Source organism: Coffea eugenioides, chromosome 2 (genome assembly GCF_003713205.1).
Source record: "Coffea eugenioides isolate CCC68of chromosome 2, Ceug_1.0, whole genome shotgun sequence".
NCBI lineage: Eukaryota > Viridiplantae > Streptophyta > Magnoliopsida > Gentianales > Rubiaceae > Coffea > Coffea eugenioides.
Window position 1 is genome coordinate 71,407,738 of NC_040036.1, and position 27,087 is coordinate 71,434,824.

At 35.9% G+C, this 27,087-nt stretch overlaps 4 protein-coding genes across 6 annotated transcripts; 1 reads left to right on the forward strand and 3 right to left on the reverse strand.

Moving 5' to 3' along the window:
• Window positions 1-225: 225 nt before the first annotated feature.
• On the reverse strand, window positions 226-5,692 carry LOC113762993 (probable protein S-acyltransferase 17). The gene is made up of 10 exons (XM_027306665.1): window positions 5,475-5,692; window positions 5,268-5,361; window positions 4,688-4,782; window positions 4,441-4,608; window positions 4,289-4,361; window positions 4,120-4,172; window positions 3,739-3,830; window positions 3,597-3,649; window positions 1,563-1,688; window positions 226-1,212 (listed from the first exon to the last, which is right to left on the reverse strand). Exons 1-10 carry the CDS (start codon window positions 5,621-5,623, stop codon window positions 937-939), a joined length of 1,179 nt encoding a protein of 392 aa, XP_027162466.1. The 5' UTR covers window positions 5,624-5,692; the 3' UTR covers window positions 226-936.
• Window positions 5,693-13,767: 8,075 nt separating this feature from the next.
• LOC113760380 lies at window positions 13,768-18,021 on the reverse strand. 2 transcript variants are annotated; one of them, XM_027302933.1, is made up of 8 exons: window positions 17,723-18,021; window positions 17,062-17,280; window positions 16,315-16,401; window positions 15,822-15,968; window positions 15,559-15,585; window positions 15,379-15,474; window positions 14,842-14,856; window positions 13,768-14,094 (listed from the first exon to the last, which is right to left on the reverse strand). In XM_027302933.1, exons 1-8 carry the CDS (start codon window positions 17,987-17,989, stop codon window positions 13,894-13,896), a joined length of 1,059 nt encoding a protein of 352 aa, XP_027158734.1. In that variant the 5' UTR covers window positions 17,990-18,021; the 3' UTR covers window positions 13,768-13,893. The 2 variants fall into 2 exon arrangements, with proteins under 2 accessions (XP_027158734.1, XP_027158735.1); XM_027302934.1 differs by lacking the exon at window positions 14,842-14,856.
• Window positions 18,022-18,225: 204 nt separating this feature from the next.
• Window positions 18,226-24,268, forward strand: LOC113761540. 2 transcript variants are annotated; one of them, XM_027304569.1, is made up of 8 exons: window positions 18,226-18,459; window positions 18,992-19,124; window positions 20,540-20,619; window positions 21,740-21,880; window positions 22,283-22,339; window positions 23,247-23,273; window positions 23,618-23,713; window positions 23,795-24,268. In XM_027304569.1, exons 1-8 carry the CDS (start codon window positions 18,244-18,246, stop codon window positions 24,056-24,058), a joined length of 1,014 nt encoding a protein of 337 aa, XP_027160370.1. In that variant the 5' UTR covers window positions 18,226-18,243; the 3' UTR covers window positions 24,059-24,268. The 2 variants fall into 2 exon arrangements, with proteins under 2 accessions (XP_027160370.1, XP_027160371.1); XM_027304570.1 differs by lacking the exon at window positions 18,226-18,459 and adding an exon at window positions 18,615-18,651.
• A 282-nt stretch (window positions 24,269-24,550) lies between these two features.
• LOC113761541 (histone H2AX-like) lies at window positions 24,551-25,325 on the reverse strand. Its single transcript, XM_027304571.1, has 2 exons — window positions 25,016-25,325; window positions 24,551-24,913 (listed from the first exon to the last, which is right to left on the reverse strand). The coding sequence occupies exons 1-2, from the start codon at window positions 25,214-25,216 to the stop codon at window positions 24,689-24,691; spliced, it is 426 nt and encodes a 141-aa protein (XP_027160372.1). The 5' UTR covers window positions 25,217-25,325; the 3' UTR covers window positions 24,551-24,688.
• Window positions 25,326-27,087: the final 1,762 nt, after the last annotated feature.

Sequence of the window (27,087 nt, forward strand, 5' to 3'; positions counted from 1 at the left end):
CATATGACTGCTCTCTTTTTAAATCTTGGAAAGAATGTGTAACGAGTAAAAACTCCTAATAGCAGTTCCCTGTAATATAGAGTAGACACTAAGCCATGGTACCGAAACTACTAGTAGCCCCTTCCACTCTATATATTCTGAAAAAGCACATTTAAGTTGGCCATGCAGAAAATAGACCATTCACATACAGGAGGCCAAACAAAGTAATCTGCACCAAGTTGGACATAAATCTTCTAGAAATCTACCTTCAATGAGTATTAGAATGCCTTCCCATTAGTGTGATGAAGCGTCTGAGAGAAGTCAATCCATCCATAGACAAGATACAATCCCATCAGAGGGAAAGAATGACTGTTAATTATCAAAGAGGTTATGGCGAACAGATAAGGTTTCCATAACTAGATATATCAGAAAGGACGCATACAACCAAAAAAATCAAGTTGTCATAGAGTCATAATAACAAGTATAAGAAGCAGAGGCACCTAGTCAAGAATTCATGAAGTATCTCCTCGTAAAACTGAGCAGCTGTCACACAACTAGGAACACTAACTAGAGTATTGCCTACCGGAAATTGGAGAACAACTGCAGTATTGGGAGAGCGAGTTCTATCTTCCTTTGGTCATTCTAGTATCTTCATTCCAAGCCACCAGTAGAAGTGACGCGCGTTGCATGGGAATGCTCATGTGCTATGAATACCTTTATCCAATTGCTCAACCCATTTCATTCTTTTTACCTTAAAGTGAGCTATCAAAGCTGCAACAGGGACAACGAGTCCCATGTAGCATAGCGACTTAGATTACACCATGACAGATAGGTTAAAAAGGGTAAAAACCCAAATGACCTTGAATTTAGATTGTTCTCCAGGAGTAAAGGTCATCCAGGACGCATAAGAGCTAAGAATAGTTAGCAGGCCACCTCATCCAGAAATTCAAGGGATTACTAACGCAATTTTGATTTCTTTTGTGAAAATGACTTTCTTGTTGAATAAGGAAAAATTATCTCATATAAATTGTGGAGGAAGCCTTTATCATAAATGTTATTTTGAACAACCTCCACCTCTTCTAGACGAGATCTCCTGAATATGGCCTTCAATTTGCTCTGCGGAAGCTTCTTATCAAGGCTCAGTTCAACTAAACTTTCTTTAAGGGCTGCCTCACTTGCCTTTGCCTCAAGCAGCTTCCTCTGCCAGCTTAAATACTCTTTCCACTTAAATGTCTGCAATTCATATTGACCAGCAAAAGAATACAAGTTTTACAATCTATGCAGCAGCAATATCACATCAGGAGCTACCAAGACAGATAATATTGTACCCGTCTCTAACAGAAAAGCTAAAACTTTGAGGTTGTTTAGCAGCAACAAACTGTATTCCCTGTTTGGACGTCTCATTTCTATGGTTAAAACATTTAATTTTATTTCTCTTGCATGAAAACTGTTTTAACTAATTAATATCGTTCAGGGGCTACACTTAGCAATGCCTAAATTAACTTGTATAACAATGTCAAACTGTGGGCCAAATGAACAAAACAAAATTGTTAGTATATAACCCCAATGAAAAGAAGCCAGACCTCATTTGTTGTGGTGTTTGTGATGCATAATTTAGCATGGTATCCAAAGAAACCAGATAGTAGTAGAGAAACAATGGCTAGAAACGCCATGATAAGTATTTGTGTATTGTAGGAGCTGAGCAACCACTGCATGAAGACAATAAAGAAACACCATCTTAGAGCATTTTAGTGAGAAGAAATGCTTGCTTAAACACAAATCATATACCAGAAAAGGTAGTAAAAGAAGATGAAATACATTAAAGACCGTGAGAACAACAACCAAGCAAAAATCACAAGACTGATTTCAGAAACACAGTATTTTCTTAACTAGTGCCACAGAAAGGAAAGCAAGACCACACCTAATAGCAAAACCTGAAATGCAACTAAACAGCAGGGATAACACAATTATATTTTCACTCAATCACCAGCCAATCAGAATCAGCTCAAACTTTAAAACTTATAAGAACAAAGTTTGCAGAACCAGTTTTAAAGCAAATGCAAAGGTGAACCACTCTAAAAAAGCATAAAGCCACACATGAATTTGTTGTTTTATCTTTTTTAGTTGAACCAAGATGAGATAAGAAACCACCCACTGTGTGTGTGTGCGCGCATGCATGCGCAAAAAGATACCCCTTTCTAATAGAAGCAAGTAAATTTAAGAATATCTAGAGCCAAGAACACATGGCTTTTGCAGCAAGGAATTAAGATTGCTAGTAAATCAGATTTAAAAGAAAACAATTAACAGGAAGTTTCTCATTTACTAGTTGTAACCACCCTCCTTGGTAAAAGTCCAAACACTACTAGAAGTCCTATTTCCTATATCAATACATTCAGTTATTGAGTTCATAACCATATCATCCAGCCAAAAATCCAGAATAGTGAAAGGCATTTCTCGTCTTACACACACTAGCAGGAGATAAACAATTTTATTCATTATTCTGCATCTCTTTCACACAATAGCTTTAAACAAAGATCAATTTCAGACCTCTATCACTAAGTTTCCAAAGATGAGCATGAATTATCTGGCTATGAAAGAGGAAAGCCAAATTGAGAGGTTCTGTATTTGGCCTTACCTTAAAGTTCGTAGACTAAATTATGTATCCAAATTCGATGAAATTGAAATACAAACCAACTCTTGCTTGATCCAACTTAAAACATCCAGAACTATAAATAATTGATATTTTCACAAACTTATAACACATCAAGCATCCTTTGAGTCAAATGTAATCCACCAAAATATCTTTCTCAAAGAAAAGCTTCTGCTCATTCATTTTTTGAAGCTACAACTTCTCCATAAAAGTTCTAACTTTGAGAGCCTTTTACCTTTTTGTACCCCACTTATTATCTCAAAAAAAGCATTTAAATTGTAGTTCTTAAATGAAAATCATGAATCCCACATGCTCAATCCACCAGAACTAAATGGGGCTAGTTCAGAGGTCAAGTCAATTACAGATGGACTCATCATTCCTGAAAATCTATCGTTCTGCTCTCATAAAAAAACCATCTTCATTGCCTTTTCGCTTAGCTTTCTCAGAATCTAGACAAACAGAGGAAGAATACTACACCAACAACCACAATTTCAGAACAGAATTGTTGCAAGCATTCTTGTTACAGCATTGCATAACCTATCCCCATGTCTCCAACTACTTCTTCATTCCATTGGTAAAGTTACAAGAACAGAATCTGTTATTTTGAAACCAAAATGGTCAACTAAGATCAACACCACCAGATTATTTCATTCTTTTAGACCATTAACAGGTACATGGCAACCATATGCACAACTCAAATGTTGCCATCAACTTATATTATTTAACAAAATGATCAGAAATAGGATTCGTTTCAGCTTTTTCTGGTAACATTAGATACATGCTACATGTTCATTAAGTTATCGTCAAGAAAACCATTTGCTAGACTTATGTGATGTCTCACTGCGTAAGCATGAAAAATTAAATGAACAGGGCCAAACCTATAAATCCAGCAAAACTGGCAAGTATTGAGATTTAGATTAATCAGAGAGGAGAAAAATTAGTAAAGTAATCTGTATAAGGAGCTTACCTGTACCACATGTGGAGCCAAGCTTCTGAATGAATTTGCAATCCCATAATACACTACAGCAAGAAAAGACAGATTACATTTGTTGTACTTTGATATGCAAATCAACACAATGAGAAACAGAATGGAAACACATCCAGTTAACCTGTCAATATATGTATCACTTGTAGTTCTTTCAGCCGACCAGCAAGAAGAAACAAAATTGCAATCACTCCATAAACACAAAGAAGAAAGTGCCTGCAAAAGCTCTGAATGAACATTGAATGAACATTACAAAAGAATTTACTGAAGAAAAGCATTACCTACAATCCATTGAAAACCATATGGGAACCCCTATCTTGTATGCATTACCATATAGTCCAACTTTCATATCTTCCCAGAATTCATTTTACAAATAATTAAATATTCCTAATCGACACAGGGAACAAACCCAAATTAGATTTTTTTGACAACAAACCGGTCCGGAGAAGAATGAGGAAAGCTACTGACTGTGTGATAGGTTCTTTATGAGAATATTTTTACTCACCAAAGAAGAAAAGCCATGAAATATCTGGTGTTCTTCTCGCCAATGCAATTGTTCTGCAGTAGTAGGAAATATAGCATAAAACTTCGACAATAAATGTAATTGAGTAATTATGAGGAAAGCCCACAGTTCATTTATTACAAGGAAAAGAAAGAAGTTATGATTAACAAACCATCCATCCACAATGATGGTCAAATCGAGCAACACAACGATTGCACACACTGCAATGCTTGGACCTTGCAGGTCTGAAAAAGGAAGAATTTATCCAATCAGTTTGATAATAAAAAAAGACTCAAAGCTCCAACAACCAAACGAAGATATAACCTTGGAATCTTGCAAGTTGAACAATCTTTCTCAAAAAATATAATGTTGTCATAGGGATAGGCAGCAAGATACTGAGATACATTCTCAATATTCACAGTTCCTGGATCAGAAAAGCTTGTCACAAGAAAAAGTAGGATACCCACGGCTACAGCCAAAATGCTTGTGTATCTGCAATAACATGTATATTACAAGTTATGCACCTAGTTTATGTCATAAATTAAGGACAACAATGAGGTTTACTACCTACCTGTGGACTTCACCAAGGTAATATCCTGGAATATAGCTGAAAGATGACTTCACAAGGATGTAAGACGTACCTCCGATTATTCCAAGATATATTATCTGCACAACAGAAAAGATGCTAACTATATTTCTTTGATGTAAAGATGAGACCGTTTTCACAATTAAACTAAGTTATTATCGTAGAATACTGTAAAGAATACATCTTTATAGCTTCACCATCACATTTTTTACGTAACATGGACTATCAACTGACCTTTATACCAGTCAATATCATCACTTTAGTTTTCATTTAGTACCCAAAAAAAAAACCCAAAATTCTTCTACAAAATCCAAAAATAATATAAATACACAATCAAATACCAAGAATGTAATAAATAAATAAATAACCATAACCAAGAATGTAAACCACTGCAAACTGCAAAGCATGGTAGTCCCCAGAGCTACAATCACTAGTGCAGTATCTACCTACCTCAGATTTTACTAGGGTATTGACTGAACTATCATCTTAATCTACTTCCAATTGCATTCAAGAAAAAGAAAAACAAAAAGGGTTCTTCAAGTCTGGAGAAACAGGTCAAAAAAACCTGTAAAATTGGGTTAGGGCGATCACAACAATAGTATTCCAGTGATGCCAGCGCTCCAGTTCCTTTAGGCCCAAACACAAGCACGACAAACCGCCTGTGTAACATTGAACTGTTAATTAAAGCATCACAGTCTATTGAAACCCACAAAGATAGAATTTGGTAAAAACAACGCCCCCCAAGAAAAGAAAAGAAAAGAAAAATGGGTACCTGAAATAATCATAAGCTCCAAAGGTAAGAAAAATATGGATACGTTGAATGAAGGTGCCCTGAAAAATTGGCCAATTGCCGCAGAGGAAGGATACAATCACCAGCAGTGTGACCAGACCGTGGCACACCAGAAGCCACTGTACTTCCATCAGGAATGGCTCAATGATTAAAGCCAGAGGGAAATGAGAATACTGGTTAAGAACCCATTTAATGGCGTATGCAGCAATAAAAAGTTCTTCGTTGTGGAAAAATATCTAGCGGAAGTTGCAAATATTCTTATTTTGTTTGTCTTACTTGCACTGGAATAATGGGTTTGAGGTCACAAGGTTTGATTGGAAAAAGTAAATCCATTTGAATTTTGACCCCTTTTGGGCCTGCGAGGTGATTTTGGTCCAAAAAAAAAAAAACTTTTGGATGTTAAAAGCAATTTTGAAGTATTTGATTAATATCATTTCATAAAATTAAGTGTAAAATTTTTTGTGTTAAAAGTACTTTTATCAAAAGGTTAAATTTGATACTTTTAGAATAGTTTTGTATTTTAAAAAATAAAATATTATATTTAATTATTTTATCTTATATTATAAACTAAATATAGAGATAAATACATTTAAAAAATTTAAAATTGCACTTTATCCAATATAATAGGTACTATTAAATTATGTATTCAAACAACATATTTAGAGGTGGCAAAATGGGCGGATGGGCGGGATTTGCTTGGGTTTGAGATGGAACCGAGTCATATGGGTTTGGGCCCAACCTTACCCATATGTGTTTTGGGACTAACTTGGGCGGGATCATTTTGGGATGGGTTTAGATTGATCCCGCCCAATACCCAAATCCATTTTCTACATATTTTTTTTCCTTTAATTCATTTTTTATTTTTATATAATTTTAATATTTTTGATTTATTAAATTTCTTTTAGTTTTATTAAATAAACATGCAAGTGCTTTATACTCAAGATTCCCACCAAAAATTGGATTAACAAATAAAGGAAAAGATAGATATACAGCCATATTCCAACATATATCAAGATGGCCAAGGTCCTTAGGATGTTGAATATTTATCCTTATCATTGTCCAAGGATGACAGGTCTAAACTAACTGAAATGCTGGAAATTCTTGTGGATAATGACTAGGAAGACTACTAGATTATATTCGCTGGTATGACTATAAAAATTGTTAAAGATAATTTTTGAATCTAAGATTCCGTTTGGATTGACTTTTTTTTCAAAAAATAAGTTTTTCAAATACAATGTTACAGTAATATACAATAACTCAAGAAACATCCCATCCATATTAATATATCAAATATTTCAAAAAAAATTTTATAGTAAAAATTTTTCATATACACTGCTACAATAAAATATTTCAAAAACACCTACCAAAAACAGCTAATCCAAACGGAGCCCTTGCCATTTGAGCCCAATGGGTACCCAAGTATTTCCCATCCTTTCCCATTCATTAATGGGTATAGTTGGGATGTGTCCCAACTTAAACCCAATACCAAATTATAATACCCATCCCGCCCAAAGTTCCTTTGGGCATGGGTAGCCCATTGGGACTTGGGACAAATTGCCAGCTCTAAACATATTTAAAAGTATTTGAACACTTAATAAGTGATTCTATTAGATAAAGTACTTTTCAACAACAATCCAAAACAGGTCCAGAGATGAACAATAAAAAAATTAGACAGCAAAGATGAATGGCAAAAAATTAGCATATCTTGTTTTTTGGGTTTCACCTTGGCCTTTTTCTTTCCCTTTTGCATACTAAGTTACTATGGGTCTGTGTCAATAATTATCTGCAACAGTGAATTTGAATCTGATAAGTGAAGTATAATAACAGTGTCAAGTGCTTGGCACCAATTACAATAATAGTATTAGTATTTGTGATTTAGGTCTGATTTGGCATTACGGTGACTTATAAAAAAACACTTATGATTTAGGCTGATTTGGCGTTACGTTACCAAACCCCCACCCCCAGCACTCAAAAGGGTTTTTTTTTTTTTTTGTAAACACACTACAATTTCAGACGGGATGTTAGTAGTTTATAATATTAACTTCTACCCTTTAGTTAATCAAAACAAGAACACTTGTGGAGACTTATGTACAAAATATATATTCCCTCCCTTTTTTTATAACTGACGTTTAAGGTTTTGCACACCAATTAAGAAAAGTTTTTCATTGTTTAAATCTATACACTACTTTCCTTTTGTACCCTCATTAATTATCCAATTCACCCATGTTTTCTCTCACTAGAGTACTAAATGGTGCTGTTTTACTAGGCCAAAAGCAATGCAAACTAACTAGGAGTAGTAATTAAGAACCCTGTATTGGAAAAGAGAGATAAAAGGGTAAAATTGTGAAAAAATAATTAATGCTGCGTGGGGATAGTAAAACGACAAATAAAAGTACTTAAGAGCAAATTTCTTAAACGTCAGTTATACAAAAAGGGAGGGAGTAGTTTATTACATAAACCTAACAGTATAGTTTGCACACAAGTTAATACAAATGGTTTACTGATTAATCATCTCACAAATGACAAAAACCATCAAAGAGGCTTCTTTATCCACTTCTAAACATAAATAAATAAATTAGTAAGTACACTATGCCTAATTTCATAGGAGATCTCTCTCTCTCTCTCTCTCTCGTGCAAGTTTCAAAATTTTCTCTCTTTTGAAAACTGTGCCTTGTCTCCTTGCTTCAGGAGTTTGAAGCTCCTACGTGAAAATCAAACAAACTTCCAAAGCAATAAACAACTCTAAAACCCAAACATATCCAAATTAAATACATTGAAGTACGATAGTCCTAACTCAATAAATAGCGCTCTTAAAGGCAAAGACAAAGATTCTACCAACTCCAGTCCTGATTGGCGGAAAGAGGGTGTAATAAACCAGCTAAGTATTCCTCCATTTTTGCTCCACTTTATCTTGACTTCAGCCTGGACAAGTATTTCGAAGCATATCACCTAACAGATCTAGTCTTGAATTTGTAGTACTCATTTTAGCTAAATTTTTCTAACTTTTTCAGATAAAAAAAAAAATAAGTAGTATGAATATCTAAGAAAGTGAGAAAGAAGTTAGCATCAGTTTTTCAGGAAACTAAAGAGGTCAAAATATCTCAGGGAGGAGGAAAGGAAGATAGGCATGTCAAATTACTGGTAATGGTGAATATTTCTTAGCCATTAAGGGAAGGTGAAATGGATAAGTTTTAAGTATGAGAGATGTCTTGACTTCTGTTATAAATGTGGAAGAATAAGACATAGTGAAAGAACTACAAGGAAATAGTGCTAGTGAAAAAAAAAGTCAACTGGAAAACCAATTCGGTCCATGGTTAGAGCAGGCAGTGGTAAAGAATCACTCCAAAAGAATTGAGAGAACAAGGTATCTCACATGTTTCCCCAAACAAACAAAGATGAGGATTCAAAGATGGGGAATTGATTCAAAAATCAAGCGGAAAGGAGCTGACAAAGGTAGGACAAACTAGCAAAAACGAGATAGAATCAGAGCTCCAAAAAGATGTTCCTCAAGCATACATGAAGAAATGTCAAGATGGACAAAGGAAAAACAAATGACGAAGAGGCCAATATGTACAGACTAGACCAAAGAGGAAAAGATGAACAAAGAACAAATGCTATGGGAAAGCAATGTTTAGAGGAGTTCAAGAATGCACAAAAAGGAATTTGAAACAAAAAAGCAAGGTAATAGAGGGTGAGGAAATGCAAGTGGATGGAAAGTTGGAGGCCCAAGGGGCGAAGAGTAATCAAAAACCCACAAGAAGGACCAGAAAGCAATTGAAATCACCAACCATCATTAAACAACCATTGAGAGAAATACAGAACAGTGTGAATACTTGGAAAACTTAGGCAAAGGGAAGTTCCAGTTAGTGGATGAAGATATGGTTGATGCAAAGGTGGTAGACATGATAGATAAAAAGGTCAGAGTGGAGACAGTTCAAGAAAACTATACAATTGTAGGAGAGGGGATGGAGACAAGCATAGGCTGGTCTCCAAAGAACAAATGAGGTTATTTGTGAGGAATTGTCAAGGTGTAGGGAGCCCCTTGACAATTCCTCAGTTGAAGGAGGCTTGCAACCTCCTCTCCCCAAATCTGATTTTTTCTGTGAGACTGAAAATAGACAACCTTTTTATGAAAAAAAGTAAAAAGATAGCCTATACTAGATGGATGATTGCAGTGGACTTTAATGACATCACTTCAAATGAGGAAGAATGGGGTGGAAGAAGAAGGGAAGAAGGAAGTTTTAGAGAGTTTAATGGTTTCATAGAAAGGAATGAGCTCATTGATCTAGGCTTTGATGGTAATCCCTGGACCTGGAGTAATCATTGGTCTACTGAAGGAGAGATCAAACAAAGGTTGGATAGAGCTTTTGGAAACAGTGCCCGGAGCCAAATGTTTGATAGAGCTAGAGTGAAGCATATAGAGAATCTTGGCTTAGATCATAGTACGATTTTTCTGGACTCCACTCCCCAACCTAAAAAGAGGAAAAAAAGAATTCTGTTTGACAAAAGATGGTTAAAAAAGGAAGGCATTAAGCAGGTAATCAAAAGTGCTTGGAAAGAAGATCAGGAGGGGTCAAACATGTACAGAGTAACAAGAAAAGTAGCAAATTGCAAAGTGGCTCTTCTAAAGTGGCAAAATAATTTCCAAGAAAATGCTAGGCAAAGGATAGAAAGAATCAAAAAATAGCTGGAGGACATCAAAAAGTTTGATTGCCAGGACAAAAAAGATAGGATATAGGAACTGAAAATTCAATTAAAAGAAGCTTACATGAGGAACAACTTTTCTATTTCCAGAAATCAAGGATCCAATGGTTGAAGAAGGGTGATAAGAACACAAACTTCTTCCATTCCAATGTAAAGGATAGAAAAAGGAGAAATAAACTGCAGAGAATCCAAAGGGAGGACAAATCATGGGCTAACACAAATAAGGAAATAGGTGAGAATGTGGGAAACTACTTCAAAACTCTGTTCAGCAGTAAGGGAGTGGGTCACTTGGATGTGATTCTTGAAAGAATACCACATACCATCACAAACCAGATAAACACTAACCTCACCAAACATATAGATGAGAAAGAAATCAAAGAAGCATTGATGGAATGACAAATCACCTGGCCTTGATGGGATGACACCAATGTTTTTTCAAAATTTTTGGCACATTGTTAAAACTAAAATCATCAAAGCCATTATAAGCTTCTTTCACTCTGGTATCATGCTGAGAGTTGTCAATCACACCATTATCACCTTGATCCCTACGATAGAAAGCCCCATAAGGGTCAAACAGTTTCAGCCAATAAGCCTTTGCAATGTTTTCTACAAGATTATTTCTAAAATACTTGCAAACAGACTCAAAATGTCTTAGATAATTGCATTCACAAAAATCAGGCAGCCTTTGCACCTGAAAAACAAATTTTGGATAATGTTATTTTGTCTCATAAGTACATGCACTATCTCAAAAACAAAAGGCAAGGATATCGAGGTTTCATGGTTTTGAAACTAGATATGTCAAAGGCTTATGACAGGGTGGAATGGAGTTTCTTGGAAGCAATCATGGCAAAGATGGGTTTTTGTGATAAATGGATTAACTGGATTACGGCTTGCATCTCAACAACTTCTTAAGGTACGTTTGATAAAATTGAAATTTGAAAATTGTAATCTGAAATTTGAGTTCATTAAGATATTGATTGTTAAGTACTAAATCTGATATATTTAAATGTATATCACATTAACTGATAAGTGAATAACTCATCACTTATTTTATAGAGCAAGTTTTGGCTAAAAAATTCAGTACTACATAATTAATTCAGATGTTCAATATTTGGTTAGTAAACGAGTTTAAACATGTTAAGATCTGAATTCATTAAATTTAAGTACTCAATTGTGATATCAAATAAGGCCTTACTCTTTTAACATAAATGGAGAACCAAAAGGATACGTCATTCCCACTAGGGGTTTCAGGCAAGATGAACCATTATCACCTTACTTATTCCTCCTAGTCTTTGAAGGCTACTCAAATCTATTGGCTCAAGCAAAGAAGAACAAACAACTGATTGGAATGAAATTAAGCAGGAATGGACCCTCAATCATCATCTTTTCTTTGCTAATCACTCACTGATTTTTTTTTTGCAAGTTAGAGACCAACCAAGCAAAAGAAGTAATGAGAATTTTGAAGATGTATGAACAAGGCTCAGGTCATATGATCAATTTGGACAAATCATTAGTGATCTTCAGCAAGAACATGGATAAGGAAAAGCAAAGAGAAATCTGCAGAGGATTGGGCAACATACAAGTGGTGAAGCACGGGAAGTAATTAGGATTGCCCGTAGTAATTACAAGAACTAAGGAACAGGTGTCTGGGTTCATCAAAGAGAACTACTAGAGAACTGTGAACAGTTGGAGGAATAAAAATGCTAAGTGAAGTAGGAAAAGAGATCCTCTTAAAAGCTATCACTATGGCAATGCCAATGTACGCAATGTCAAATTTCAAGTTTCCAGTAAAATTGTGCAAAGAAATAAATGGAATGATGAATTTTTGGTGAAGGGAAGAGAATGGAAAAGGAAAAACTCATTGGTGCTCCTGGAAAAAGCTCACAGTTGTGAAGGATAATGGTGGACTAGAATTCAGAGATCTTCGAAAATTCAGCAAGGCACTGCTTGGTAAATAGGTATGGAGGTTACTTACATGCCCAAATTTTCTGGTAACTAAATTCATGAAAGCAAAGTACCATCCCAAGGATTCAATACTAAATTGCAAGGTGAAGAATAATGCATCTTGGATATGGCAAAGTTTAATGGGAGCAAGAGAAGAGGTAAATAAGGGTGTTAGAAAGAAAAATGAAAATGGGAGAAGCACAAGAATCTGGGATGATGCATGGATACAGGATTGAAGGGGTGGAAAATTAACTTCACCGAAGGCTCATGATTACAAGTTTGACAAAGTGGAAGAACTGATCTCAAACTTTAGATGTCATACAACACTCATTTTTAGGACTGTAAAATACTTTAAATACCTATAAGCCTAGCAGGAAGGCCAAACATTTACTTTTGGAGTCACAGCAGCACAAGACAGTATATAGTTAGAACTGCATATGAAGCAATGACAATCGAGGAAAAACAACAGCAAAAAAAGGCCAACAATGAGGGAGAGACAAGCCTTACGAGAGAGAAAGAACGGGCATGGAAACAGTTATGAAAAATGAAAATCAAGCACAAACAGAAATTGTTCATCTGAAAATGCCTAAATCAAGCACTGCCAGTTAGAGAAACAATTTTCAAAAGGACTGGAAAAGGAGAACTAATTTACAAGAACTGTGGTGAGGAAGCTAAGACATTGGAACACCTTTTCTTTCATTGTAGAAAAGCAACAGATATATGGAAAATGGTCGCCCTCCAATGGGATGGATTATATGAACATATAGGAAACTTCAACAGCTAGTGGATAAGACTGCTAGAAGCAAGGAGAAGGAAGAATGGCAAGAAACACATTGCTTTGACAGTGGACATACCGTGGTAGATATGGAAGGTAAGAAATGAAAGGAAGTTCAAAGACAAAGATAGACACCCTATGCAAATAATACGAAAAGCAGTGAATGACTGAGAGGAGTATAGACAAGCTCAATATAGATGAGCATTTCAGAAACTGAAGTAGCCAATGAACAAGAGCAAAGGTATGCAGAAGAAGAAGTACACTGAAAATATGCGTGGAAGTAGAACAACACAAGAAAGGTCAAAACATGGGGATTGGGATATCTACTGAAAACGACCAAAACCAGTTGCAGGCAGCATGGAAACTAAGGGAAAGAAGAACTGGTTCTATGATTCTAGACAACCTTTAGGCCATTAAATTGGCCCTGAGGGACAAGGATGGTAGAGTGTTAAAGTCCACATATCCTGTCTTCAAATCCTAAACCTAATAAAAAAAAAACCATCCTCATGCAACATCAAAATTGCTGCACACCTGGAGGACATCAAGAACTTCAGCTCAATATTTAGGAATTACTCATTTGATCGTCCAAATGTTGAACAGAATAGACTAAGTAAAAGATTGAGCAAACTTGCTCAAAACATAGCTTTTGATAAGGAATTCTTAGATCCTCAGTGTCTTAGTACACTTTTGTATAGCTCATTTTGAGCTCTTGCTCATTAAGTGTATTATACTTTTGTCATTAATAATATCCACTATCGTTTCAGGAAAAAAGAAAGTACACTATGCCTAATCCTAGACCTTTAGGTGACTGATTTACTTCATGGACATATCAATGGGAAAGCAACAGGAAAAGGGCGACCTCAAAACACAAAATTGGTCCTTGTCATAAAAATTTCAAGAACAGTTTGTACAAAGGGGAAGGAAAAATTACAAGTTTAGGGAGATTGATTGAAGGGGCGGTCAGATTATTGACATAAACTAGATATCGTCATCATCTATGGTCTCTTCTATGATGTTAATGCAACCTCCTACGGATTTTCCCTCAGACATAGCCTGTGCGAGTTTTGATCTTGCGTCTTCATGGCGACGCAGAATTAGGACAGTATTTAGTACAGCCCATCTGACTTGAGAGTCAGCTTTCTTCTGTGTAAATCCCAAGCTTTTCAATAGCAAGTCCAACTGCAAAAAAGAATGATCTCATCAACCATGTAACTGAATCATCATTAATCTTAGAATTAGTTCCAAAGACCAACAGCAAGACCAGACTTCAGCTAAAAAGAACTGTCAGTTTTTCAGGATTTGATCCAATGTTATGCAAATGTCAGGCATTACATTTTGCTTACAATCCATGGGAGGGAACGAGAATGTTAACATCCTTGTTCTAATTCCTTTTTCCTCGCAATGATAGAAATATCAAGAGATGATTGTCTCTATGCTTTCTACCTTTAGCACAAGAAGAGATGCAAAGTCTTATAAAAACTGAGGGGCTTCCTTTACCGCTTACAAAGTAAACATAGCCTTAATGTTGACACAGGGATATCAATAGGAATCCTCATCCTGACTTACTGGTTAAGCTTTAATGTTGAAATAGGGATATCAATAGGAATCCTCATCCTGACTTACTGGTTAATACATCAATCACGAAGTGATAAACAAGTCAAACAGGTGACTACGAGTACCAACTCATTCAACACTGTATTAAAACCATAAACCCACGCCTCAAGCATTTATCTTGATGTTGCTGATATTAATCAGACAATTGAATTCAGAGATACTAGTTAAGTTGACATGCTCAAAATTCAAAGCCAAAAGAACAGCCTCATTAAGTGAGATATTCACTAATGGCCCTTGTTTTTATTTTTAAAAAAAAAGACTAAAAGAGACTTATTTCAATTTGTAAATACAGCATGATGAGAGAATGCATACCTGTGATTTAATTACCTGAATTGAAAAGGAAAGGAACAAAAGGTTTGAAAATGAATTCTCCCGTTGACATGCACCAAGAAAGCTCTATAGGTTATTAGATTAAATCAAAAATATACCACAGAGATCATCACTATGAAAAGCAAAATATTACGACTCATCTCGAAGAAGTGCATTCATAATGACAGTGGGGAAATAGTTCTAATGATTCAGTGCATTAACTTAATTGCTTGGAAGTGACCAAGTCCTTGACATTCACCGTCATGTTACTGAAAATTATGACATAGCATGAGGTTATATCATTCCTATTAGCCTTTTGCCACATCTACACTTTTCAAAAGGAAAGGTAATTATTGCATGAAGTCAATAATATGTTCTTCCACAAAAATTCTGACTTAAAAGCTGCCTACAATGTTCTCTTACTTTATCTTCATTTTTCTGGAAAGTTAATCAATTTACAGCAATAGTCAGCTCCCTACAGCTTGTATTTAAGTGTAATATTTAGTGGGAAAACTGAAGAAGCAGATTAATAAAGCAAACCTTGTCAATATCAGCAAGACCTCCCTCAGCATAACCAAAGAGAAGATATTCTGTTGCAACACCAGCAAGGGCAATACATGAAAACCTGTTCAGCATCTGAGAACAGCATGACATGAGAAACGTTATGCCTGGAGGATGTCATTTGAAATTCTATGTGTCATATCAGCTAAGGGGGCTTACCGTGGCTGATAATTTTCCTGAATTTACCTGTATGAGAAAGTAATGGAGCTCGTGTTAAACTGTTCAAAACAAGCATGCAAAAGCCAAAAAGGTATTTCATTACAATTTAGCAGATAATATACAATTACTTCTGGAACACAATTACTCTATAAGAATTTAACCTGTAGAGTACAACTCTACTGGAAATCCAAGATATACAATTTCAGTTCTATGTCCAGGAGTGCATCTTCTGAGATCTATGACCAGATTAGGAGAAAACTTACTTCTTCATTAAACTCGAAATCCACAAATGCAGTTCCTGCTTGAACATTGAGTGATCCTTCCTTATTCAAAGCATCCAAGCTGGTCAGTGTGTACCCCCTTGGGAGAATTCCTAGCAGGTAGGCAGTCAAGAAATGCCCAGCTTCATGCTATATCACATTTCGGCAACAAGCTACTTGTTACAAGATCAATTACGGAGACACAACAAAGGAAAAAATAAAGAAAGATATTCCTAAAGATAAATAATGATTTTTAACGGCAACTGGAATACAAATGCTAGGTGGTCGAATAAAGAAGTAAAGAATCTCTATGCCTGAATGTTTCTTGACAATAACGATTGCTAGACAAATTAAAAAACAAAAACAAGAATGTTTCTTGACAATAATGATGGCCAGACAAATCAAAAAAAAAAAAACAAAAACAAGTTTCTTGTGTGTGTGTGTGTGTGTGTGTGTGTGTGTGTGTGAGAGAGAGAGAGAGAGAGAGAGCTCTCACTTGAATAACCCTGCTATGATACTTTTGGCTGAAGGTGTGACCAATGGTATCAAGAAGCAAGCCACTGACTCCTCCATTGAATGAGACCTGAGTATATTTAATTTCAAAGTAAAAAGATGTATGATAGCAAAGTCAAGTTCAGTAGTTTCAATCAGCATTTCACCAATGTTCGAAATAACTTGTTAAGCTTCAAGAGAATATTTGGATGTGGTGAGCTATCATAGCCTTAATTTCACTGAATGTTACTGCTAGACAGTAGGCACGATACAAACAGATGATCTTATAAAAAGGGAATTTCTTAATCCCATTTTACCCCTGCATCAGGATTTCTATTCATGGGAAAGCATATGCTTTTAGCATCAAAAACTGGATCAAAGTCAAATTTGTGGCTCCACTTATATAGTTTCACACAACTTGGAAAGGCAGAGGATTAGCATCAGTCATATGTTTCATTTCATGCAAAAGAAAAATGAATCCATTTAACTGTTCATTACATCAAAGGGAACAAAGCTGGTGACATTTGATTTATGATATACCTAAACTTGCTCAGCCTAGTAATGTACAAATAAAAGGAAAGGGAGAAAGATAAAGAAGTATTGACCCTAGTAGTTACACATGCAGATAGAAGCAACAGTAATGTCTCAAGGCCAGGAAGCAATCTATTGAATATCATGCACAAGACGCAAAATCCTTTGATAGTACAGAACAGGTGGCTCAAACAACTTAACTAGTTTTCTCAGAACTTACACCATCTAGTGTCCAGAAAAACAACAATCCTAGTGAGAAAAATAGGAGTTGTTGTGGGCTTAAATCAAACACGTTCCATGCTGCAACTCCTCCTAAAAGAGCAGCAACCTGCAGATTCCTTTCTATAGAGCCTAGCGTTGCATCCACTGGTGAAAGTAGGGATGCAGTTTCAATCCCATTCAACTTTAGCTCATCCAAGGTATAGAGCCTCTGAGGTACCTGCACAAAATCTACTCAAGGACTTCAGACACATTGCCAAATATCCATCAACGTTACACAACTTTGAGTACATACAAATATATACGAGATAGCCCTACTTAAAATCAAGCAAACCAAGTATATACAAGAAAAAGAACAATCATCATTACTATGAAAATGTAGCAATGATGTAATCCGACGCACAAAGAATGTCCATTCCAACATTACCACAAGTTAACCTTAAAAGTTCATCAACCAATGCACCAAAAATGCAAGAGAAAGCTCCTTTTCCTCTGGGAAAAGAGCGATAAGTCAAGCAGTGACTCTCCAGACAAACCACAAACAATCTATAGTCATCCAAAATCAAGTGTCTAAGAATTCAACTAACTAGCCAGTCAAATTAAACACAGTTTAAATTCAAACAAAAGAAAACGAAGATAGTATTGAGTTTGAGCAATTAAACCTGCCGGGCAGCATCGAAACACCGGAGACCACCAGGTTTGCCTTGTAAATTCTTGACCAAGGACAATGCAGCCCTCTCATCCCCCTTGCTTAGCTCCTCATCCACTTGCTCCAGTACTTGCCACCTTAATCTTACTGCACCACCTGTATCCTCAGATAAGCAATTCACTGTCCTAGAATTCTGCAATCCAAACCTGGAATATGAACAGGAATAGTGAAAGGATAACATCCCTCTATGCCCACCATTGCCATATACCACACTAGCCATCCAAACAACTGAAAATTTCACCTAACACTGCATAGAATAATTAGCTTCTAATCTATAATTAATCTATTCTTATAATGTATTTATACTCAAAAAAATGCATTTACATAATTATGCAAAAAGGCTTTTATTTTCAGCCACAAAAAAGTCGAAGAGGATAAAATGCAATGGGTCCAGGCGACGTCGTATTCTCCGCATAGCCGTTATCTTTTTGCAACAAAACTTGAACTTTAATCATTCGTAAAATTCCTGAATTGATGAATATTTTGTCTAAAGAGATTTGCGCGCCAGCTGGAACCCTAAGGGTATGGGGGAGATTGAGAAACAAAGAAGACGAGGCCATACGACGTTGGAGAGGACTGAAGAGAGTGGATAGAGAGCTGGAGAAGGGGAATTTCAAGGCTGCGTTGTCTTTAGCAAAGCAGTTGCAGGGGAAGCCTGATGGACTACGCGGCTTTGGCGCAGTCAAATTGGTAATAATATATACCATCTAATTTTTGAAAATATTTTGATGTTCTTCGATGAAGCTTTTTTTGTTCTTGGGATTAATTATGTGTCTGTACTTGTCCTGTAAAGAAAGGGAAGAATTATTGGGTTTTCGAAGAAATTCTGTTTTGGCGGGAAATGCTGATTGAGATTGAATGAGGACAGGAGAAATGCTGATTGTAAGTATTGAAATTTGGTGTTAAAACATGGAAAAAAGAACAAAAAAACCCTCCTCCATTAGACCATATCTGATGCTCAATAATTTGTAAAACTAGCTTGAAAGAATCATGTCATTCAAGTCTTTTTGTAGGTTATAAGAAAGCTATTGCAGTCTGTATTGTGAAGTATGAAGCGAAAAAATTAGCATGTTAGGGTCCAAACACTTGATATATGTTCTGCCAAATAGGGCGAAGATGGGAATTAAGGCTGGTAATGTCTCTGTATGCAAAGTAGAAAATTCCCCCATATTTTGTTGAGGATTGTTCCGACTATCGAAAGTGCATATTTTGGTATGTGTAGGTGCCAAAAAGAATCTCAGTCGTGGATGAACTAGAGCTGAATGATGCTGATAAAATGTCTCTTCACTCATCTGTTGATTCCATTCTGCATTTAGTCAAGTGCTGCAGGCAGTTTGCATTGGAGGAAAAGGTAGGTAAGTTTTATTGTACTCATAAAAAAGCTGCCAGATTAATTTTCTTCCTCGATTTTGCATTGCCATGTTTCTTATTTGCTCTATCATGTTTCAGAAATTGTAACCTTAATAGGAGAATGTATGGAAAGCTTTTATTTTGTGTCCCACGTTTATAAGCTTTTCAAGTTTGTTGGCACATTTAAGGAAATCTACCATTAATCCACGTGCTATACTTTGTTTAAATTGTGGCATACCTACTTCTGATGGCATGTTCAAGGTGACAACATGGACAACTAATTAGTAGTCATGCTTTGCTCTGTTCTCTTTCAGGATATTCACCAACTTACTGCCTAACACGGGGATCCCTGGGGACCATATAATGGCCTTTAATCTGAATTGGCATCCACCCAAATCATTTTGAGATTGATATGGTGCTGCTTTAAGATACCACCATACTTTGTTCCCCTGAAAGAAATGCAATGATAACAGAATCCTGTGATATGTCATCCTGTTTTTCTTTTTCTATTCATGATATACTATCCTTTGACCTACTAGTCATGTTAGAAGACATTTTCTATGTGAGTTTGCATGTGAATTGTCTAATCTTATTGAAAACATGGAAGGATAGAATTTTGTAATTCCAGAAGGGGTATTAAATAGATACGTAGCTAAGGGAGGCACTCAAGGTGCAGTGCTGGATGGATAATCTCATCCGCTGTTGCACTTAGGTTACACAGTGACCAGTATGCATGAGACAAACAGGTTTGGTTACCCTGCAGCAAGGAGGCTCATTTGGGTCATTAGCCCAGCTATGAATAGAATTAATAATTGTTTCAAATAAAACATGCAGTTAAGAAATGGGGAAGTGATTGGTGGGAGATATAGGCTGGTTATTGCTGAACCTGATTACTGCTTAGTGTCCAAATGATGTCAGTGCCTTGTAATGTACATGCCACTCATATGCATTTTTCCTCCCTTTTTTATGTTTCCATGTTTCTGACACAAATTGCAAACTTGAAGGCACTTTCAGAATGATGATCTGTGTGCCAATTCTAACTGTTTTGCTATGCACTTTTCCATTGTTAGCTTTCTACTCAAGAAATATATGATTTTTACCTGTGTTGCACTAGAAAAGCTGATATTTATTGTCCAATGATGCTTGTAAGTTTAGCAGGCCACAAATCTTTCATAGTTTATAGGAACTCATCTCTTTTCTCAGGAGGATGTACATGCCTTACTATTTTGGAGAGTACCGCACAATTATGCTGATTAAGAAAATGGCAGTTATGGTAACTTTTAGGATGTAAATAGAGTTGGATGCTCTCTTTTTACACGATTTACATGTTCTTCAGCACATATTAGATTTGAATATCTTCAGCTTATTGTCAGTTTCAGCCATATGTTCTTAGTTGCTGAATCCAATATCTTTTTGGCAGGAGCATTTTTAGGACAAGATAGCCTGACTAATGGTGACTGTTGTGGTTCTCTGTCAGATGATCGTGTAATGTGCCTGCAGGTAAGATTCATCAGCTTTCCTATCTCATAATGGCAACAGGGTCAAATACCAAGGAATTTCCTTTACTGATACGCTTGTCCCACAGGGACAACATAAGAGATATTGGAGAAAATAAAGTTGCTAAGTTAAGCTGAGTCTTCTCTAGAAAGATGTTGAGTGATTGCAGCATTTATATGCGTATATCTAAGTATCTAGGTTCAAAAAATTCCTTTACCATCTCAAAGCAGGCGCATCTCTGTGTTTAAGGCTAATACCTCCCCTATGAATACTTTATCTTCCATGTCAACAAGATAAGTAGGATTCTAAGCTTCAACTCTACTATTTTTTGTTGTTTAAATCTTTTGCCCCTTTTTAGGAGTCATCTATTTAAAATGGATTGGACAATACTGGATTGAAGATGGAATCCCAAAAACTTTAACTTCCAGCAGAACACTAACATATAATCATATGACCTGGTCCTAGAATGCTTCAAATATAACCAGTTGCAGCATCACCATCTGCAGTCTGCATTGAGAACTGACATCAAGGAATTACTTTTCATCTTGTATCTCATGCATTCCTGTTCTTTTGAATTTTTAGGTGTTCATGTTCTCAGTAGTTCCACTGATTGATAAATTGGCTAAAACTTTTCAATGTTTTCATCTGAGAATTTCCAAGTTTCATCCCTTGATTTTTCACTAAATTACCACGCATTTTTCTTCATGTGGTTGATAACTTGATATTGTAGCCATGACACATAGAATTTACATTGACATTAGTTTGAAGAATGAAGAATTATGCTTGTTATGTTGTTCTGGCCAGTGTCCTCTAAATATGTTAGATGTTAAAGAACCATTTGGGCTGTGAAAGATTGTATGCTTCACAAGTTTACAGATCACTAAATGAGACTGGATATGTGACGTGATCCTACTTGAATATTCCTTTCTTACTGGACTGTTCTATTTCCTGATGATGGCACACATCAATTTAATAACTGTTCTTTTGGCATGCATCATTCTTTTACAATTGGTCAAAGCAAAAAAAGAATCAAACCTTGCTGTAGTATGTTGTAGTTTTGTTGTTATCTATTGTAGTTGAAAATATTTTGCCTGTTTAAATCTCAGAAACTGACCTCATGCAGCATGAAGCTGGCCATTTTGTAGTTGGTTACTTGCTCGGGATCTTACCTAAAAGATATAGAGTTCCAAGCATGGAAGAATTAGAAAAGGACAACTTAGCTGGAGGGAAAGTTGAGTTTCTTGGATTTGAGTTTTTACAGGAAGTAAGTACACAATCTTCATCTTTGATCCATACTTCTTGATACAAGCTACGTGGGTAAGCACATACAGAGGCTATAACAGTTGCTTCTTGGACTGACAAACCGGAAATTTTGACATTTAGGGCATTTTGTTAGGCTTCAAAAACTTAACTGTCTCCTGTTCTAGTGAAAAGTGAAACCTGCATCCAAAACAATCCTTGGCTTTACCATTTGCATGGCACAATTTGTACCAGTCAGACATTGATCAATCTGCATGGTACATTGAGAAAATTTTGAGCATGTGAATTAAAAAAGAATGCACTTGTAGCTTCATTCTGTTGGTTTCTATACTTTCCACATTTGATTTTGATTTTTACCTCAGACAGCAGTTATTCTTGACTGATTTCTGGAATTGCATCTTTTCAGGTTTCTAATACAACTCTGCCAGAAACATACTTTACCAATAGGAAGCATAGTAGCAAGGTCAGATTGCTTTTACTTTAACTTTATTCAGTTCGAAACTGTTGATACAACGCCTTGTGACCATTTTCTGGGGCCACTTTATACCTATGATGATATGCTCAGAAGTATACAAGATTATTTCGCCAAATAACCTAGTCCAACTCATTGTTTATGTCATATGTCCTTATCATCTCAATTAGCACTCAATATACTGAAACAGACTACAAGAAAGATTGTAATTCTAATGGGTTCTACATTAGTTTGCAATGTTAACTCCGAAAAAAAAAAAAAGGGTTTGCAATGTTCATGGCATCTAATAGTTTTGGTGCATAACACTTGCTTCTCAACTCAGGTGCCCATTACCAGTTTTACATTCGTGTCCAGAAAGGTCTCCATTTCAGTCAACCCAAGTCATCCTCTCTTGAGATATTGATTCTTTCGCCTCTTGGGTTGTTGACCTTAATTTGCTTCCCATATTTTGGACCTCATTACTAGACGTCAATCTAGCAATTTCAAGGCTTAGAAGCTCTAAAGCAGGATGCATTTAAATTAGAATATAAAATGTCCAATTTGTGGATTTATGGATGAAACTTTTACAGATTAAATGAGATTTACATTGCTTTTGTTCTTACCAAATAAAAGCATCCCAGAAATATATCAAGGGCATTTAGCACATATGTGCTTGACCTACTAGTCTTGAACATCTAGTACCATTTTGAGAAGAATGTGTGTTAAATGGCATCCAATTCTGTACCTAACACATAGTAATCTTAAAATACTTTCAGCTTGGCAATTGTCTGGTATTCACTATTCACTCAATGTTGCCACATAACCACATAATTTAGCAGATTCAACATAGTCCAGATATGTATCATCGTTGTCACTTGAATTAAATCATTGATCTCTAATACAGTTCAACATCATTCAGGAATATGCTGGCATTGTCTCCTCAAAGGTTAGCTATGCTTCAAGTTTCTTATGAATGCTGACTCGGAGAAGGTTATCTCATTCTCCTGACGTAAATTAAGCCAGCATAAGATCAGGGGAACACGAGTAAAGGAACTATAAGATCACTACTCACATTACTGGCTGTTCATACAGTCTTATACCCTTAATTATGGCATGAACATGCTGGATAATTGTTCTGTCTGTGTTTATTATGGATTAGCTTCTTATTTATCTAGGTGGCTCTCCAAGACTTCTTCTAGACTTAGTATTTATATGGACACATTACAGACAGTATCAGCAGCTAATCTGACTTACATTTAATGGCTGATATGAAAAGTCCTCCTCTATCAGACTTTAAACAGATTTTTATGCGTAATTCTTGGAGGACTAGCAGCAGAGCTTCTCATGTTTGGGTACTCAGAATTACTTCACTCGGATGTTGATCAGGTAATACATCTTATTTAACAAGGCTAAAGGTGGATGTGCTGCTGCCTCCAAATAGTTCACTAACACTGTTTTGTCAATCAGTTGGACAGAGTAATGAGCCGCTTAGGCTACAGCACAGACATGGCAAATTCACAGATAAAGTGGGCTGCAATTAACATACTTTTGATACTAAGACGGCATCATAAAGCTACATCACGGGTGGCAGAAGCCATGGCTTTGGGAAGGTCGATTGGTTTCTGCATTGATGCAATAGAGACTGACTTTGGTACAACAAACGGTGGTAGACATTTTGGATCTCAAGCCAATACACAAGCAAAGTCGCCCTTCCTGACTAACATCTATTAAGATGAATAAAGTGCTTACTGATCTGTAAAACAGAAGACTAGTAAACCCTACAGAAGCTCAACACAGTCGTGGATTTCTTTAGGTATGGCACTTGCACATGGATTGCTGAAATTTATATTTCACAAGCTTAATGACGACTACAATAGCAATTTTTGTACAAGCATGCAGTATGAGATATTCAATACAGATTTGAAGCAAATTATGTTTTCATAATCCCTGGCATAGCAGATTTGAACAAGTACAATACAATGCATTCATGTGGAAAACTGCAGAAAAGATGCTTCCATATTCATGATCCCTCCAATTGCCATCCGATGGATTGGTTGCACGACCTTATCAAACTCATTCTTCCTTTCTGTCGCTATTATTTGCAGACATCTGTAGTCAATACAGGCATCACTGCCTACAGGACCTGTCCAAAGCAGGAAATCTTCCGGAATCCATCTCCATTAAGCTAATCAAAAATGAAAGGCAAAGCAAGAGCAAACACTTAAAGACTAATGCAGAGAAAATTTCATAATTTCATTTCTCAGGGGGACCAAATCATTCCAAGAAACAAGCCCAAATTCACAATCCATAAAGAAGAACACAACTAATAAATTACATTAACGCCTACAATTTTCTCTTCAACTAAAACTCCTGAGAAGCAGAGCCAATGTCCCCTTTCCCACCTTTCCCAACCTTCTTAGGCAGCAAGTTTTGATGAATATTAGGCATAACTCCTCCATTAGCAATAGTAACCGACCCCAACAGCTTGCTCAACTCCTCATCATTCCTCACCGCCAACTGAATATGCCTAGGCACTATCCTGTTCTTCTTATTATCCCTCGCCGCATTCCCCGCCAACTCCAACACCTACAAATTCAATCAAACCCAAAAAAAAAAAAAAATCAATCATGCACCACGAACAATCAACAAAAATAAAAACCCAGAATTTTTATGGGTTTCTTTGTATACCTCAGCGGCAAGATACTCGAGAACGGCCGAGAGGTAGACAGGTGCTCCGGCTCCGACGCGATCAGCATACTTCCCGGCCTTGAGGAAACGGGCGATACGACCGACGGGGAATTGGAGACCGGCTTTTTGAGATCTGGAGACGGATTTTGATGCTTTTGGCTTACCCCTGCCGCCCTTGGTTGAGCCTTCTTTTGAGCTCATTTTCTTGGATTATAGGATGGAAAATTGATGAAAGACTAAAACCCTTGAAAGCCCTGGGGGAGAAATGAGGCGTAGAGTACTAGTAGAATTATGCACAAAGCAGGAGGGGCTTTTGTTAATGATTGAAGGGCACGGGGTTGACGTGGCTTACCAAACTGGCGGTGTATTTTGGTTTTTGTGTGAGGCGCAATGGTGTATTTCTCTGTGTAGCGCTTTGGTATTTGGGCGGGAGAGGGATTTGGGGGCAGATTTTGGGGGGTTTTGTTTGATTATTTTTTGGCTTTTTGGAATTCCCTCCTTTGCCTTTTTGTCTTCTCTTTCGGTTTTGTGATTGTCCCTATACACTTTGACCACTCTAAAGAATTAGATCATGGAATTTTTTTTTTATTGGAGGGTTATAAGATCATGGATGGATTTAATCATTGCTCCATTTGGATTAGCTATTTTTTAGGATATTTTTGAAAAATTTTACTGTAGCAGTATATATGAAAATTTTTACTATAAATTTTTTTTGAAGTATATGATATATTGTATGGATGAGATGTTTTTTGAATTATTGTGTATTACTGTAGCATTATATTTGAAAAACTTTTTTTGAAAAAATGACCATCCAAACGGATTAGTTATTAATTTTAGTAAACAACAATTAGAAATAGAATTTCTAAATGATTGGAGTCGCCCAGGAGGACTATTAAAGTCTTTTTCGCTGTCAAGTTTAAAGTTCGAATTCTATATCTAACAAATGGAGGTGAGAGAGTAAAAAAAAAAAAAGAAGTAGAATTTCTAGCTCAAGGATGGATTTAGGATGGTAGGAAGGGCGGCCACCCTCAAAAACTTTTTGAAACCTTTTGTTGTAGCATCAATTTTAACAAAAAAAAAAATTCATAACCTCATAATTCTTACCTCCTCAAAAACTTTTCACTTTTGTACTTTGTCGCCCTTTCTTAACGATTGCGAGTTTTTTGAATAGATTTTTTAATGAGATAATTAGGTAATGAGGTGAATAAGAAATGTGGAAATTATAGGCAATCATTAAGGAACTAAGAATATGGAAAATAAATAAGGTAAATTTTCTAATAATTTTAATAAATCAACTATTATATTTGAAAGGGAAAAATGTAATAAATAGAAGAAGTAAGAGGTAAGACGTAAGTTGAAGTAAAAATGAATTGGGTAAAATACCAAAAAACACCTTGTGATTTGATAAATATTCAATTTAACACGTTTTGATTTGGAAATCTACACTATAGCTTCTTGTGGTTTCGACTAAAATGAAAATTGAACGAAATGCATCCAACCTAACAATTGTAGGTGAAATGTAAATATTAGCTCCTGCTATACGTGAAATGCTTTCCGTTCAATTTTCAATTTAATCGAAATCACAGGGAATTATGGTATAGTTTTTCAAAGCAAAATGAGTTAAATTGAATATTCAACAAACCACAGGGATTTCATTTATACAAGGACAAATTTGGTATTTCATATACAACCACTAGATCGGATGCTTTGCGTCCAATTTTCAATTTAGTGGAAACCACAAAGAGTTATAGAGTAGGTTTTCAAATCAAAGAAAATTAAATTGAATATCTGGCAAACCCTGGGGAATTAAATCACAGCGAATTTTCTAGCATTTTACCCAAATGAATTTCACTTCAATATTTTGGTCATATAGAATCCAACTTTTGGCTCAAAGTTTATTTTCTTGGAACATTTTGAAATGATTAATATTTACTATTATGCTATAATCTTGGAGAATCTTTTTTCAATAAAAAATCTTGGATAATCTTTATTAAAAATATTCTTTTTTCACAAAAATCAATTTAAATTACATTAAAAAGATGGTTTGTAATACAAAGTTGCACTGTTATTAT

Bases quoted from the DNA above. Each gene is read 5' to 3' on its own strand.
- LOC113761541 (XM_027304571.1), bottom strand. From the start codon at position 25,216: ATGAGCTCAAAAGAAGGCTCAACCAAGGGCGGCAGGGGTAAGCCAAAA. The intron at 24,914-25,015 runs GTATACAAAGAA...TTGAATTTGTAG, and splicing joins TCGAGTATCTTGCCGCTGAG to GTGTTGGAGTTGGCGGGGAA.
- LOC113762993 (XM_027306665.1), bottom strand. From the start codon at position 5,623: ATGGAAGTACAGTGGCTTCTGGTGTGCCACGGTCTGGTCACACTGCTG. The intron at 5,362-5,474 runs GTACCCATTTTT...AATGTTACACAG, and splicing joins GGAGCTTATGATTATTTCAG to GCGGTTTGTCGTGCTTGTGT. The intron at 1,689-3,596 runs GTAAGCTCCTTA...GTCTTCATGCAG, and splicing joins TGGCTCCACATGTGGTACAG to TGGTTGCTCAGCTCCTACAA.
- LOC113761540 (XM_027304569.1), top strand. From the start codon at position 18,244: ATGAATATTTTGTCTAAAGAGATTTGCGCGCCAGCTGGAACCCTAAGG. The intron at 20,620-21,739 runs GTAAGATTCATC...GACCTCATGCAG, and splicing joins ATCGTGTAATGTGCCTGCAG to CATGAAGCTGGCCATTTTGT. The intron at 21,881-22,282 runs GTAAGTACACAA...GCATCTTTTCAG, and splicing joins GATTTGAGTTTTTACAGGAA to GTTTCTAATACAACTCTGCC.
- LOC113760380 (XM_027302933.1), bottom strand. From the start codon at position 17,989: ATGGCTAGTGTGGTATATGGCAATGGTGGGCATAGAGGGATGTTATCC. The intron at 17,281-17,722 runs GTTTAATTGCTC...GATTTTGTGCAG, and splicing joins GTTTCGATGCTGCCCGGCAG to GTACCTCAGAGGCTCTATAC. The intron at 15,475-15,558 runs GTAAGCCCCCTT...TGCTGTTCTCAG, and splicing joins CAGGAAAATTATCAGCCACG to ATGCTGAACAGGTTTTCATG.